Genomic DNA, 13,571 nt, shown 5'->3' with positions numbered 1-13,571 from the left:
GAGCACCTAAAGCAAATAGCATAAAAGCGTTGGAAGTACTGACCGCCAACTTACAAACTGCAGGTCTTCAAGTAGCACCCGAGAAAGTGCAAACGGAGCCACCTTGCAAATATCTTGGCTGGAAGATCCTGCAACAAACAATTCGGCCACAACTAATATCGATAACTGCGGACATATGTACTCTGAATGATGTCCAAAAACTCTTAGGAAACATCAATTGGGTTCGGACTCAATGTGGCATTGATAACGCCACCTTAGCTCTGTTCTGACGGGCCAGCTCTTAACACCGTATGATCTCCATCAGCTGGCAGCAATGATTCTAACCCTGACATAGAAGTTTCTATGGGAACAAAAGTGGCGAGATTTATATTATACTGCTTCTTCAGAAAACTTAGATAGACCCGTCGGCGATTCGCCACAGCTTTGGGACAAGCGCCTCTAGAGGACCCGCAGCTTCAAGCCCGTTTAGATCCGCATATTTTAAGGCAGTCTGCGTCTCTAGCCTTACAAGCTGTGTTAAAAATCCCAGAGACCGGGAAGCCGACTCATTCTTTTACAAAAATACTCCAAGGAGTTGCGGAGCTGTATATGCACGTTATTGACCGACTCCGAGATGCATTTGATAAACGAGTCCCGTGTCACCTCCCACCCCCATTGCCCCCGTGGGTTCCATGTCACCTCCCCCCTGACCCTGACCCTGACCCTATCTCTGACCCTAACCCTGACCCTGACCCTCCCTACTCCTAATCCTGACCCTGACCCTGACCCTAACCCTTACCATAACCCTAACCCTGACCCTAACCCTGAACCTAAACCTAAGCCAAATCCTGACCCTAACCATAACCCTAACCCTGACCGTTACCCTAATCCTGTCCCTGACTCTAACTCTGACCCTAATCCTAACCTGACCCTGACCCTAACTCTAACACTGACCCTGACCCTAACCCTAACCCTGACCCTGACCTAACTCTGACCCTAATCCTGATGCTGACCGTAACCCTGACCTTGACCCTTACCCTGACCCTGACCCTAACCCTGATGCTGCCCCAACCTTAACCCTGACCCTGACCCTGACTCTAACCCTGACCTTAACCTTGACCCTAACTCTAACCCTAACCCTAAGCCTAATCCCCAACACCATCCCTGACCCTGACCCTGACCCTGAGCCTGACCCTAACCCTGACCCTAACCCTGACACTAACCCCCCTCCCACTTCCCACGCGGGTCCTGTGTCACTTCCCCCCCCACAGCTCCCGTTGGTCCCGTGTCACCTCCCCCCTCCAATGCTTCCTTGGGTCTCGTGTCACTTCCTCCGCCACTGCCCCCATGGGTCCTGTGTCACCTCCCCCTCCCACTGCCCCCGTGGGTCCCATGTAACCTCGACCCTGACCCTGACCCTAACCCTGACCCTAAACCAGGCCCTGAATCTGACCATGACCCTGACCCTAACCCTCACCCTAACCATAAGCTTAACCCTAACCCTGACCCTGACCCTAACCTAACCCTGACCATGAACCAGACCCTAACCCAGACCCTAACCCTGAACCTAACCCTAACCCTGACCCTAACACCCCCCAACTGCCCCCAGAGGTCCCGTGTCACATCCCACCCACTGCCCCTGCAGATCCCGTGTCACCTGCCTCCTGACCCTGATGTTCACCGTAACCCTGGCCCAGACCCTAACCTTGACCCTAACCCTAAGACTAAGCATAATCCTGACACTGACCCTAACCCTAACCCTAACCCTGACAGTAACCTTAACCCTGACCCTGCCCTGATCCTAACCCTGACCCTAACTCTAACCCTTAGCCTAACCCATAACCCCAACCGTGGCCATGACTCTTACCCTAAGCCTAACCCTAACCCTAACCTAACCCTAACCCTGACCCTAACCCTGACCCTGACCCTAAGCCTAAGCCTAAACCTGACCCTAAGCCTAAGCCTAAGCCTAACCCTAACCCTGACCCTAACCCAGACCCCCAACCCCAACCCTGACCCAGACCCTAACCTTGACTCTAACCCTGACCCTAATCCCCCCCACTGCCCCCGCAGGTCCCGTGTCACCTCCCCCCCCACTTCCCCCGTGGGGTCCTGTGTCCCCTCCCCCCAAACTCCCAGCGGGTCCCATGTCACCTCGCCCCCTGCACTGCACCCATGGGTCCTGTGTCACCTCCCCTCCCACACAGCCCCTGTGGGGTCCCGTGTCACCTCCCCTCCCACTGCCCCCATGGGTCCCGTGTTGCCTCCCCCCACCCACAGCCCCGTGGGGTCCCATGTCACCTCCCCCCAACCCTGACCCTTAGCCTAATCTCTAACCCTAACCCTAACCCTGACCCTGAACCTAACCCTAACCCTAAGCCTAAGCCAAACCCTGACCCTGACCCTAAGCCAAATCCTGACCCTGACCCTAACCATAACCCTAACCCTGACCCTACCCCTAAGCCTAACTCCTAATCCCAACCCTGTCCCTAACCCTAACCCTGACCCTAACACTAACCTAACCCTGAACCTGATCCTAACCGTGACCCTGACCCTGACCCTAATTCTAACCCTGACCCTAACCCTGACCCTAAAGCCCCCCACCCCCGCAGGTCCCATGTCACCTCCCCCCCAAACACCCCCACGGCTCCTGTGTCACCTCCCCCCCCATAACCCCTGTGGGGTCCCGTGTCACCTCCCCCCCACTACCCCATGGGTGCCGTGTCACCTCTCCCTCCCGACAGCCCCGTGGGGACCCGTGACACCTCCCCCCTGACCCTGACCCTAACCCTAACCTTAATCTTGACCCTAACCATAAGCCTAAACCCTAACCCCAACCCTGACACTGACCCTAACCCTAACCCTAACCCTTAGCCTGACCCTAAACCTAAGCCTAAGCCTAACCCTGACCCTTACCCTAACCCTAACCCTGACCCTGAGCCTGACCCTAACTCTGACCCTAACACTGACCCTGACCCTGACCCTAACCCTGTCCTTAACCCTAACATTGACCTTAACCCTGTCCCTGACCCTAACCCTAACCCTAAGCTAACCCTGACCCTGACTTGACCCTCAACCTAACCCTAACCCTGACCCTAACCCTAGCCCTAACCATAAGCCTAACCCCTAACCCCAACCCTGACCCTGACCCTGACCCTGACCCTAACCCTGACCCTAACCCTAACCCTAACCCTTACCCTGACACTAGCCCTGACCCTAACGCTGACCTTAACCCTAACCCTGACCCTAAGCCTGACCCTAACACCCCCCCTCACTGCCCCCGCAGGTCTCATGTCACTTCCTCCCCACCACTGCCCCTGTGGCATCCCGTGTCACCTCCCCACTGCCCCTGTCGGTCCCGTGTTATCTCCCTCCCCCCACACTGCCCCCGTGGGTCCCGTGTCACCTCCCCCCAACCATAACCCTAAGCCTAAGTGTAACCCTGACCCTGATCCTGACCCTGACCCTGACCCTGTTAGAGAAATACTGTGAAAAAAACCTTGAAATAGTTAACAAGACTCAGGGACAAGGGGGAGAGAAAAATAGTACTGCCAAGGATAACCAGCTCATAATTTTCATAATGGAATGAAAATTCCCGAACTATGAAATGTGAGGACATTAATGCTGAGGACTATAGCAAAGACACTTCAAAAGGCATGGGCTACTATGCATTCTATACCAGTCCTTAAAGCATTCTTTTATTCCAGTTGGCTAATTTTTTTTTTTTTTGGGGGGGTGGCCTTGTTTTTTTTGCATTACAATTGCCAAAAAGACTCTTGCCTTCCAAAAGTCAGGGTAGTAGTCTGGAAGTGAAGAATATGATTATTTTTTTGGACAAATCAGTTAATTTCATTGTGCAGCTGCAGCAATGCTTGTGCTGGTACTGAGAAGAAAGACCAGAAAGTAAGAATGAACAACATATTCCTGCCAGGGATAGCAGTGACTGCTCGACAATTTAAATAGCACAATTTCTTTCTTTTTTTTCTTTCTTTTACAGCAACAGCATATGACTGCTAACGCTTGGTTGGTGAAGTCAGTTTGTGGCCAGTTTAGATGTCAAAGTCTTCAGAAGCATTCCGGGAACTTGGTCTTGACTCTCCATCTGTAAAAGAGCATGAGAGAACTTTCTGATAGAGAAGCCACAGTGCTACAATCACAGTGTTTAAATTGCCATGGGAGTAGGGTGAAGCATAGATTTACAGCAGCTTCTGTACTGCGCAGCAGTTGCCCATGGGGCACCCGCTTGCGGCATAGTTTACCCCATGGTTGGTGCAACAGTTGACTCCTCTTCAGTGAGCAGACCAGTGTATCTGCCATTGCGGTGCCAAGAGGGCAAACACTGGCAGTTCCCATCAAACAGAGGATGTGCTGTAAATCCGCACTTCTGTTTGCTTTGCTTGCACAGCTATACCTTCAAAAGCGGTGATGAGGACAACCGGGCAAGTATTTCAGATGGACCTGGAAATCCCCAGCTACTTCCGACAAGGGACAGTTAGCTCAAGTGCTTTCCTGATTGCAGCCACAGGAAGAGAAAGTCATTCCCATAGGTGTTAAAAAAACCCACACTCCCTGCTTTTGCTATGGTGAAAAGGCATTAATCGATGGGTAGCATAACGGAATCTGTGTGATAGCTGGAATACAGTTTCAGCCTGAAAAAAGTCTGATCGTGATGTGGGTTCACATGTGAGAATCCTTAGGGAAATGTAACTCCACGGAAATGGCCTGAAATATTGGGAGCTTCAGGGCAGCATCTGTAATCAGTGGCTGCAGGAGGGATACTCAGTGACAGGCTACTTTCCATTTCAGATGTGGAGTGTTTCCAGAGGAACAAGGGGTGCATTTGGCTGTATTGAACAAGAAATAGTCACACACACACACATATACCCCCCCCCCCAAAAAAAAGACAGACATTATTCTTGGAGCTTGTTTTTAGTTTAACTCTCTCACAAAACAAACAAACCCCTGCAACCTTTGATGAGATTGCACTGAACTGTGGAATGACAGTTGATTTCTATTTGACTGGATTGTGAGTTTTTTAATAAGTGGCAAACATAGTTTCATGGCCAGTGCTTCCCTTTGTCCCGAGTTGTACTCAGTCCCTGTAGGGGAGCACAGAGGGTACAATATGAAGAGGCAATACCCTCCTGGTGTTATAGCACCCCACGTAGTGATTGGAGTCTTAGGGAAAAAAAGAAAAAAAAAGGAAAAGAAAAAAAAAAGGAAAACAAAAGGATTAGATCCCTTTTCTTGCTGATAAAGTATCTTCCATGAGAGGAGTCTCCCGGAGAGCCAAAGCAGCAGCAAACATGGAAACACGTGCCCCTCCGCCCTATTCACTTCAATCAGATTTGATCTGCTTCCTTCTCCACTCTGGTGTTAATACTGTTGTGCTGAGAAGTGTTAATGGCTGCCCATAATACTTAAAGGTCACTGAAGTATAGAGTGTAAACCCTCTACAGAAAGGCTTAAAGATTGGCCATAGCCACACCTAAAAAATTCCTAATGGCATTAGGAAGAGGCTGAAGCCTTTGGTCTCCTCTATTAGAGCAGCTATGTGGGATAACAGCCAGGCCCACGCATCTCCTAAAGCCTTATGGTGTATCTCCCCTGAGGTGGAAGGGCGAACTTATGGGTGCTGAGAAAGGAGAGAGGGTCTCATCCCTCCTTAGTTTGTCCTTCACATACTTGGTTTGTGGGTCTGCTACTTACCTTGACCAGCTGTGAAGCTCATCAGATCTCTCTGTGAGTCAATTTACTGACTTGGCAGAAAACGAATCCAGGAGAAAAAGATAATTGTGTTCTGCTGCATTAATGAGTTGAATCTACTACCTCTGTTACTCATGAAGAGTTGTCTCTGCAACAGATGTTTTTACTATTTTAGGGTGAGCTTATCTATTTCTGCCTCTTTCCATTATCATTTTTTGGTTTTCTAAGATCTGTATATTCCTAACTAGGACGAATATAGTAGCAAGTAAATTGACTTGTAAAATTTGCCTTGTCTGTCATAAAATGTCTCTTTTTGGTGGGATAGAGGTTTTATTTGGGGTGGATTTGATTTTTTTTTCTTTTCCTTGCTGATGTTACAGTTTCTTTGGCTTCAGCAACCTGGGCATGGAGGTAAACAGCAACTGTCAGTCCAGATTGCTGCATTTGCTACCAGCCTAGATGAGAAGCCAAGGACTCAACTCAAGGGAGCCTTGTGCAAAGGCAGCTCGCGGGGCTGCAGCCGCGCACCCCGATGCACGGAGTTGCAGTGCCCTCTTGCGTGGGAGCGCGCTGCCAAGGCAGGAGGTCCCTCCGAAACTCCTGGCTGCTGGGGGAGGAAAGAAAGCAGACAAAATCCTTTTCCTGCTGTTGCTATTTGCAGCACTATTTTAGTCACCAGTGCTTTCTTTGGTTCTGTGCCAAGATGTAAATTTGAAGATAGTTTTTAGGCTTTTTTTCAGCCTAAAATGTGTTCTTTAGTCTGCTTGTCCTTTTGTCATCAGCTCCAAAGTTAAGACTTACTATTTCTGTTGCCGTGATGTGCCCTGGACCTGTTACGAACAGGAGCATCTGGCTGTGTTAAGTGCCGTCTGCACCCTTAGGCAGGGCCCTTGCTTTGCTCTGGGGTTTTAAGTTGTGCAGGGAAAAGATTGGCCAAATGTAGTTACACTTTGCAGGGATGAAGAGAAGTTTCTTCCTTCCCACTACCAAACTTGTTTGCTGCACTCTATCTGTCTCTGAAATTAGAGAGATTGAATTAATACATCTTGATTGGGGAAAAAAAGAAAAAAAAAAGAAAGAAAGAAGAGGAAAAGTCCAAAGGAAAAAGGGCATGCTGATCAGAACTAACTGAGCAGGACAGACCCAGGAGGGTTTTGACACATTATCGTTTGAAAATGGCAAAGCAAAAATCTGCTGGGACCACAGTGTTTTGAGATTACTGCAAAGCCAAGAAAAATACCTGCTTCTGCAAATAAGTGTAACCATGAGGTTAAAAAAAACCTGGGAATCCATCCCACTCATTTGATCGAACAACTTTCAGTCAGTCTTCTAAAATTATCGCCACCCTTTTGAGAATATAGTTTATATCAAAATTGATAGGGATTTTAAGTGACAATTAAGCAAGAAAATTGTTTCATTACCAAGATAGAACTGAAGTGCGTAAGCAAGAACGTTGTAATATTAAAAAAGTACAAAAACAAAGCCAAAACCTGGCTCTTCAGTATAGGACATTGCACTGTAGAAGCCGTAAGCATAACATAACATTATGTTACGTGCTGAAAAAGCAAGTGATAGTAGAAGGACTTTGCACAGGTTTTGCACTGTTGAGCGCTTCAGCTGAAGTCCAAGGCTGAAGGAAACATGCACCTTCTCTGCAGTCAGTGATAAAGCAGACTACTGAATGCGTTTCATCTATTTTTTTCTACCGTGCTTCTCTCTAATTAGCATGTAGATTAAGAAACTGGTCTTATTTTAAACCTCTGCTGATGTATTGAATTGTGACAGTTCTACTGTAAACTTATATGATTGCCGGTCCATAAAGGAGAGGCTCGGGGAAGAGGTACAAAAATGAGGGGGGAGCTGGTAAGGCAGAATGCAGACTAAACTGAGAAAAAAAGCAGAGAAGAAAAGCAGAGAAACAGTGGGAAGGAAGGAGAGGAGGGTATCCCGAGCAGAGAACAGGTGTGGCGTGACAGAGGACCTGTAAGAAGCTAACTGGGAGCAGAAGCTGACCCCTACTGTGCTGTGCTGCTCTGATCTTCCAGTGCTGCTGCCGCATCCCATCCCTTCTGCCACCTCTCCTTCCTGGTTCTTGCTTATCGGTCCTTACTAGACTCCAGGCTTGTATCTGCACATACCATCACCAGCCCCTAAGCTACAGCAATAGGAGATTCAGCCAGGTTCGTGGAAACAGTGTCCTCTCGCTTAGGGAGACAAGCAACTCAGTCTAGGACCGTCTGACTGAAGGGGAGGGGGGATGTGTGCCATAGAACTAGCCTGTTCACTACTTATATTGAACAGAGATAGGCTTCATTTATGATCCAAATGCAAGATATTCACCCTAGTAATAATCATTTTAAACATGAATTTGCCTTACATTAGTCTTTTTCATTTACAGAGCCTGTTAATTAGGTGCCAGTTCTGCTCAGCAACATGAAAACATAACAATGCAGTTACTATGTTCCATACTTACTGGACAGCATTTCTGCCACCGTTAAGTACCCAAATTATATAACTGGAAGATAATGGCAAAGCTCTGCCTGCTAATGGGTGTCTTGAAGACCCAGCTTGCCTGTATTTATTTGCAAGGAAATTACAAGTTTTAGAAAGATTATTCCATTTAGATGAAAAATGATGGTTCTGTAGCAGGCTTAAGTGCCTTTATTTAATATGTGTTGATCTCTGTGAATGCTCTACAAAGCTGGGCAGAAGTGGGACAAGGCAGCATATTTTTATAAGAAGGGTAGGTGTGTCTTTCACAGTCTATGGAGGGGTGGGGCAAATATTAGAAGACAAGTGTTCCCAGAAGGAAGAAGAGCCGTGGCCGTGAACCCTAACCCTAAGCCCAACCTTAGCTGTCTAATTAAATTAGTGCCATGCTGCCAAGCCAATGGGCCAGCGGGGGCGGAGGTGCAGCGAGGAAGCGGCCCCGCGCAAGCCCCTCCCCAGTGGCCCGAGGAGCCGGGCGTGGCGGTATAAAGTGTCCAGGCTGAGCCCCGCTGCAGCGGCTGCAGAGGCTCTGCTGATGCAGCTGGGTGAGCTGCTGCTGGCCGCAGCGGGGGCCCTGCCGGGCACGCCCTTCTACCTGCCTGGACCTCAACAAGGGGCCCAAGAAGTTCCCAGCCATGCTGGGCGAGGCGGAGGTGGGCGAGCCGCCCTTCGGCACCCCGAAGCCCGATGGCCACAAGGCCACCCCCTGCGGCGTGGAGGAGCTGCCGCCCGCCGCCGCCCACTACTCCATGGACGACCTCAGCCCCGAGCGCTACTACCTGCAGTCACCCGGGCCACTGGGCGCCGACTTGGGGGGCGGCTACTCCCTCTTCCCCTACCCAGCAGCAGTGCAGCACAGCGCCATGTACCAGCCGCCTGCCGCAGCACGCTACCCCTACGGCTCGGTGCTGCCGCCGGGGGTCTTCGCCGGCGCTGTCTGCCTGCCTGGCACCCGGGCGCAGTTTGGCGGCGGCGACGGCTACCAGTATGGGCAGGCAGCGGGCGATGGCCCCCTCTACGGCCCTTACCGGGAGGTGGCGGCGGCCGGCTCCTGCGGCGGGCTGGGGGCGCTGGGGGTGCCGGCGGCAGGGCCTGGGCTGTGGGCGCAGCTTTTACTCTGCAGCCAGCCCCTCTGGCTCAAGTTTCACCAGCACCAGACGGAGATGGTCATCAGCAAGCAGGGCCGGTAAGCAGGGCGGCGGACCGCCGGGGGGAGGGAGGCCTGCGGCATGCGACCCCGCCCGGCTGTGGCCCCGGGTTCGAGGTGTCTCCGGGACCCGATGGGCACAGAGAGCGGCTCTCGGTGTCCCCGCAGTGGGCGGAGGGGGAGGCAAGGCCTGGGAGGGTGGTCCACGGACGGGGCACCCCAGGCGGGCGCTTGGTGCCGAGGCGTGGGGCTGGCTGCGGCTCTGCCCCCAGCCCTCCTCACATGCGAGGTGCTTTTTTTCTCCCCTCCGCAGGCTCATGTTCCCTTTCCTGAGTTTTAATGTCACCGGCCTCAACCCCACGGCTCACTACAACGTGTTTGTGGAGGTGGTGCTGGTGGACCCCAACCAGTGGCACTTCCAGGGGGGCAAGTGGGTGACCTGCGGCAAAGCCGACAACAACAAGCAAGGTACGTGCGGGCAGCAGCAACTCCCGGAAAAGTGTTCCTGCCGCCTCAGCATCCTGCCGCGGGGGCAGCCGGGGCTTGAGCGCTGCTTGCAGCTTGTTTCCCTCGCCTTGCTGCGCTGGGGCACCCCAAAGCCTCTGCGCACGGCTTCTCGGTTTTCTCTTAGTAATTTGGGCCTTTTTCCTCCAGGCAGCAAGGTTTATGTTCTCTCTGAATCGCCTGACACCGGGGCTCACTGGATGGGGCAGGAGATCTCTTTCAGGAACCTGAAGCTGACGAACAACAAAAGTCCCAACAACAACATCGCACAGGTAAATGGGGCACAGCCTCTGGACAGCTTCGCCGGCTTTGCTAACCCGGCTGCCACGTCCTTGGGTTTGTGACTCGTTTCCCCACCCCCCCACCCGCTCCCTTAAAAGGGATTGTGAGCATTTATTTTCTAACTGGCTTCAAAAGAAGAGACAGCATCAGAAATAGAAGTGTATTTCCTTGTCTTCAGCTAACCTTTCTTCAGAGTAAGGCAGAAACAAGGGTCTAGCCTATATCTTTTGATTTTGTGCATTTGCAGAGTTTAGCATATTAATAACCTAGTTAAGGTGAGATCTACAGCTTGTGAGTTCTTGTCTGCTAAGAGTTAGAACTGTTTCATTCCTGAGTCAAAAGATCTGTTCTAATAGCCTGAACCTTCTTGTAAGTATTAACATTAAACGTGATTTGTCTGAACAACTCCTCTTGTGTGGTTTCTTCTAGATGATAGAACTATGGTCTCTACACAAATACCAACCTCGGCTGCATATTGTAGAAGTGACTGAAAATGGCGTGGAAGATTTGAATGATTCTTCAAAGACTCAAACATTTATTTTTCCTGAAACGCAATTCATAGCAGTTACAGGATATCAAAACATTGATGTAAGCATGAGTGTATAAAATGAGAATTAATAAACCTACGTGGCATGGGTTCAACATCTCATCTTACTATATTCTGCTTTTCTTTTTTTTAAAGATTTGCCAGCTCAAAATTGACCATAATCCTTTTGCGAAATGCTTCAGAGACACTTGAGAGACAACTATGACTAGTAAGTACACTTCTGTGGGGTGTCAGACACCAAATTGTGCATAAAGGTATCTAATTAATCTTCATAGGATGACACTGATAAACAACTCTATATTTAAATAAAGATCAAGGAACTGGATGCTTCTTATTTGTTTACATTAACAGAAGATAGAGTTAACTACCCTTGCACTTTGCTTCGTAATGTGATTTACCGAGACAAACAGCACTCACTGGGTAAAAAGACCCGACCCTCCTCTGCAGATCCTTTATTGCGGGTTTGGATGGAGGGGGCGACCTCAAAGAAGATTTTCTCCCTTCCTCCAAAGTGGCTGCACAAGAGACTGACAGGGAATGAGCGCATGTGCTAAGAAAATGTGCAAAGCCTCCCCAAACAGAAAGTTAGATGTACCCAGCCTGGGTCTGACTACACTATCTTGCAGCTTTCGGGCAGAAAAGGCCGTAGAATAATCTCCACGGCAGCCTCGTTGCTGTTATTTCAGTGGTTCTTACATTAAAACTATGTGCAACTGTGAAACCAGAGGTGTACTGGAGAGGAATAAGTTGAGGTAAAAACACAGCCTAGGAAAAAAAAATAGCTTGCACGATTGCAGGAGATACTGCGCAATAAGAGGCAAACTGTTTCAGTCTTTGCAGTGAAGCTGCAAAATCTAGTTCTCCGTCAAAGACAATCTGGACTTCCTCGGATGTTAACTGGAATTCACTCGCTACTGTCTTGCTTCTCAGGCAACTGCATGATCTGTTTTCTCGCCAGTTACTCTGGCCAAGTGAGAGAGTCTGCTCCCCAAGAAAAATTTTCCCCTGCAATTAGCTAGACCCAAATTTCCTGTGAAAGGGACCAACTGGATTTTTAACCATTCAAATCCGTTTCCTCTGAATTAACAACTAACTCGGTTATTTTCACGTTTTTCCGAAGGGAGAGGTTCTTCAAGCTACACACATCGCATGTATTTATTTTTAATACATCGACTCTAGGCGGGTAAATAACTGTAGCAGGGACAGGCTCTTCCCCAAAAGGGAATCGGCTTCATATGGCTCCTCAGAAAAGATTTTTTTTTCTCGTTAACAGACTCTCTCCAAAAACTGATGACCTCTTCTGCACACTCTCTTGGCGCTGACACTTTGGGACTCCCTTTTGATTTTTCAACGAAACTTCATTCCTCAGCACTAATCCCAAACTTCTGTGTGGATATTAAAGACCGAGGTAGAAAAATGAAATGACCCGCCGGCCCCTTCCCGTCGGCGTTTCCTGATGGTGGCGTCGTATTGATGATATATTGCTCTGAAAGACCAAGCGCAACCAGAAGGGACTCACTACAAATACAATTAAATCCTAATCTGGGGAGGAGAAATCCTCTACAGACTTTTAACCTCCTGTGCTCTCCCTCCTTTTCATTTTAGAACCAAATAAAATGTAGCAAGAGAGAAAAAGGGGGAAATGGAGTACTGAGAGGCTCGCCTACCTGAACTACTGAATTAACACAGTGAGTGCTGCAGAGGAAGAAGATAGTGTAGTCCTGTAGATGAATCAAGGTCTAACTTCACTCACATGGGTAACTAGCTGCCTGCAGAGGTATTCCATGTGTGAGGAGTGTTAATCAAGTGCAGAAGGCTTATGTGGCCAGAGGAAGAGTCCTCTTTTCACTCAGGTTTTGACCACCGGTTGAATTCCAGGCTCGTGAGCAAAATTCAGTCTTCTATTATGTCTTTAGTTTCTATCTGCAGTAGGGAAATGATTCTTGCTGATAATATTTTTTTTTCAGCAGATAGATTCTCTCTTTCTTCCTGCCTTTCCCACAGCTGGTTCCTCTCCAGGGCTCACTACCACAATTTCAGGCTGGCTTCTAGTGTGAGTATGCTACTGAGTAGTGCATGCTGAATTGGCTAGCATCAGTCTCCCTCTTCCCCTCGTGTGGCGAGGGGGATCAGATCACACTAGAAATAGGTTAGCTGCTGTAATAGGTGGACTGAGCCATTTTTGATCACCGTCCCCAGAAAGATGATCTGAGAAGACCGACAGAACAAGGCTCTACCTGTGTTGTCTGTAATGGCACTAAAGCCAGGCTGACTACTTTTCATTGCTTTTTAGGGGAGGCAGTAACCAGGTACATTTTCCTAATGCATACTGCCTTTTAGCTTATATTGCTAAAATGTATTCAAACTATGAATGCGCAAATTCATACAATGGTTTTTAAAGCTCAGCTGTTACTCGAAAACCTGTCTGTCTTCTTCCTCCTGTCAGCATTTAAAACCAGGTTTCCTTCAATGTCTCAGACCAAAATTTGGTCTAATTTGGTCTAACATTTTTAGAGTTTTTTGAAAGTCAGACACTATTTGTTAACAAGATCAGGCAAAGAACAAGGCAAGTTCCCTCCCCCTGGAGTGTTCTCAGTGCTAAAAAATAAAAAGGCCCCCAAAACGATGTCCAGTTCTCTTTCAGTGGGGCATGATAGCCCTAAGTAAGGGAAGAATGTATCTGTGGAGCAGGAAGTCAGTTAACAAATCTGTAGAAAGAGGGCTGATACAAGCCCAGGTTCTCTTCCACAGACATTATAAGCTTTGGAGATCTACAGTTTGTAAAATAATAATAATAATAAAAAAATAAAAAAACAACAAAACCCTATCACTATTGAAGCAGGCACTTAAAAGATGGTTGTAACGTGTATCATTTTAGCGGTTTTTTAATGAAACTTTAGGTGAGGGTTAATCTGT

General features: G+C 48.8%; 1 protein-coding gene across 1 annotated transcript; it reads left to right on the top strand.

Annotated features, from left to right (window-relative positions):
* Positions 1-4,404: 4,404 nt before the first annotated feature.
* On the top strand, positions 4,405-10,847 carry LOC134149721 (eomesodermin homolog). Its single transcript, XM_062592931.1, has 6 exons — positions 4,405-4,470; positions 8,742-9,361; positions 9,636-9,790; positions 9,977-10,098; positions 10,538-10,696; positions 10,791-10,847. The coding sequence occupies exons 1-6, from the start codon at positions 4,405-4,407 to the stop codon at positions 10,845-10,847; spliced, it is 1,179 nt and encodes a 392-aa protein (XP_062448915.1).
* Positions 10,848-13,571: the final 2,724 nt, after the last annotated feature.

This window comes from Rhea pennata, chromosome 21, assembly GCF_028389875.1.
Source record: "Rhea pennata isolate bPtePen1 chromosome 21, bPtePen1.pri, whole genome shotgun sequence".
In the NCBI taxonomy this organism is placed as follows: domain Eukaryota; kingdom Metazoa; phylum Chordata; class Aves; order Rheiformes; family Rheidae; genus Rhea; species Rhea pennata.
The sequence above is the reverse complement of the archived record's forward strand: the minus strand, read 5'-3'. Positions and strand labels throughout refer to the sequence as shown.

What these genes read in the sequence shown, in the direction of transcription:
- LOC134149721 (XM_062592931.1), top strand. Translation starts at nt 4,405, where the DNA reads ATGAGGACAACCGGGCAAGTATTTCAGATGGACCTGGAAATCCCCAGC. An exon ending in CCAACAACAACATCGCACAG is followed by an intron (nt 10,099 to 10,537) that starts GTAAATGGGGCA and finishes GGTTTCTTCTAG; the next exon opens with ATGATAGAACTATGGTCTCT. An exon ending in CAGGATATCAAAACATTGAT is followed by an intron (nt 10,697 to 10,790) that starts GTAAGCATGAGT and finishes TTTTTTTTAAAG; the next exon opens with ATTTGCCAGCTCAAAATTGA.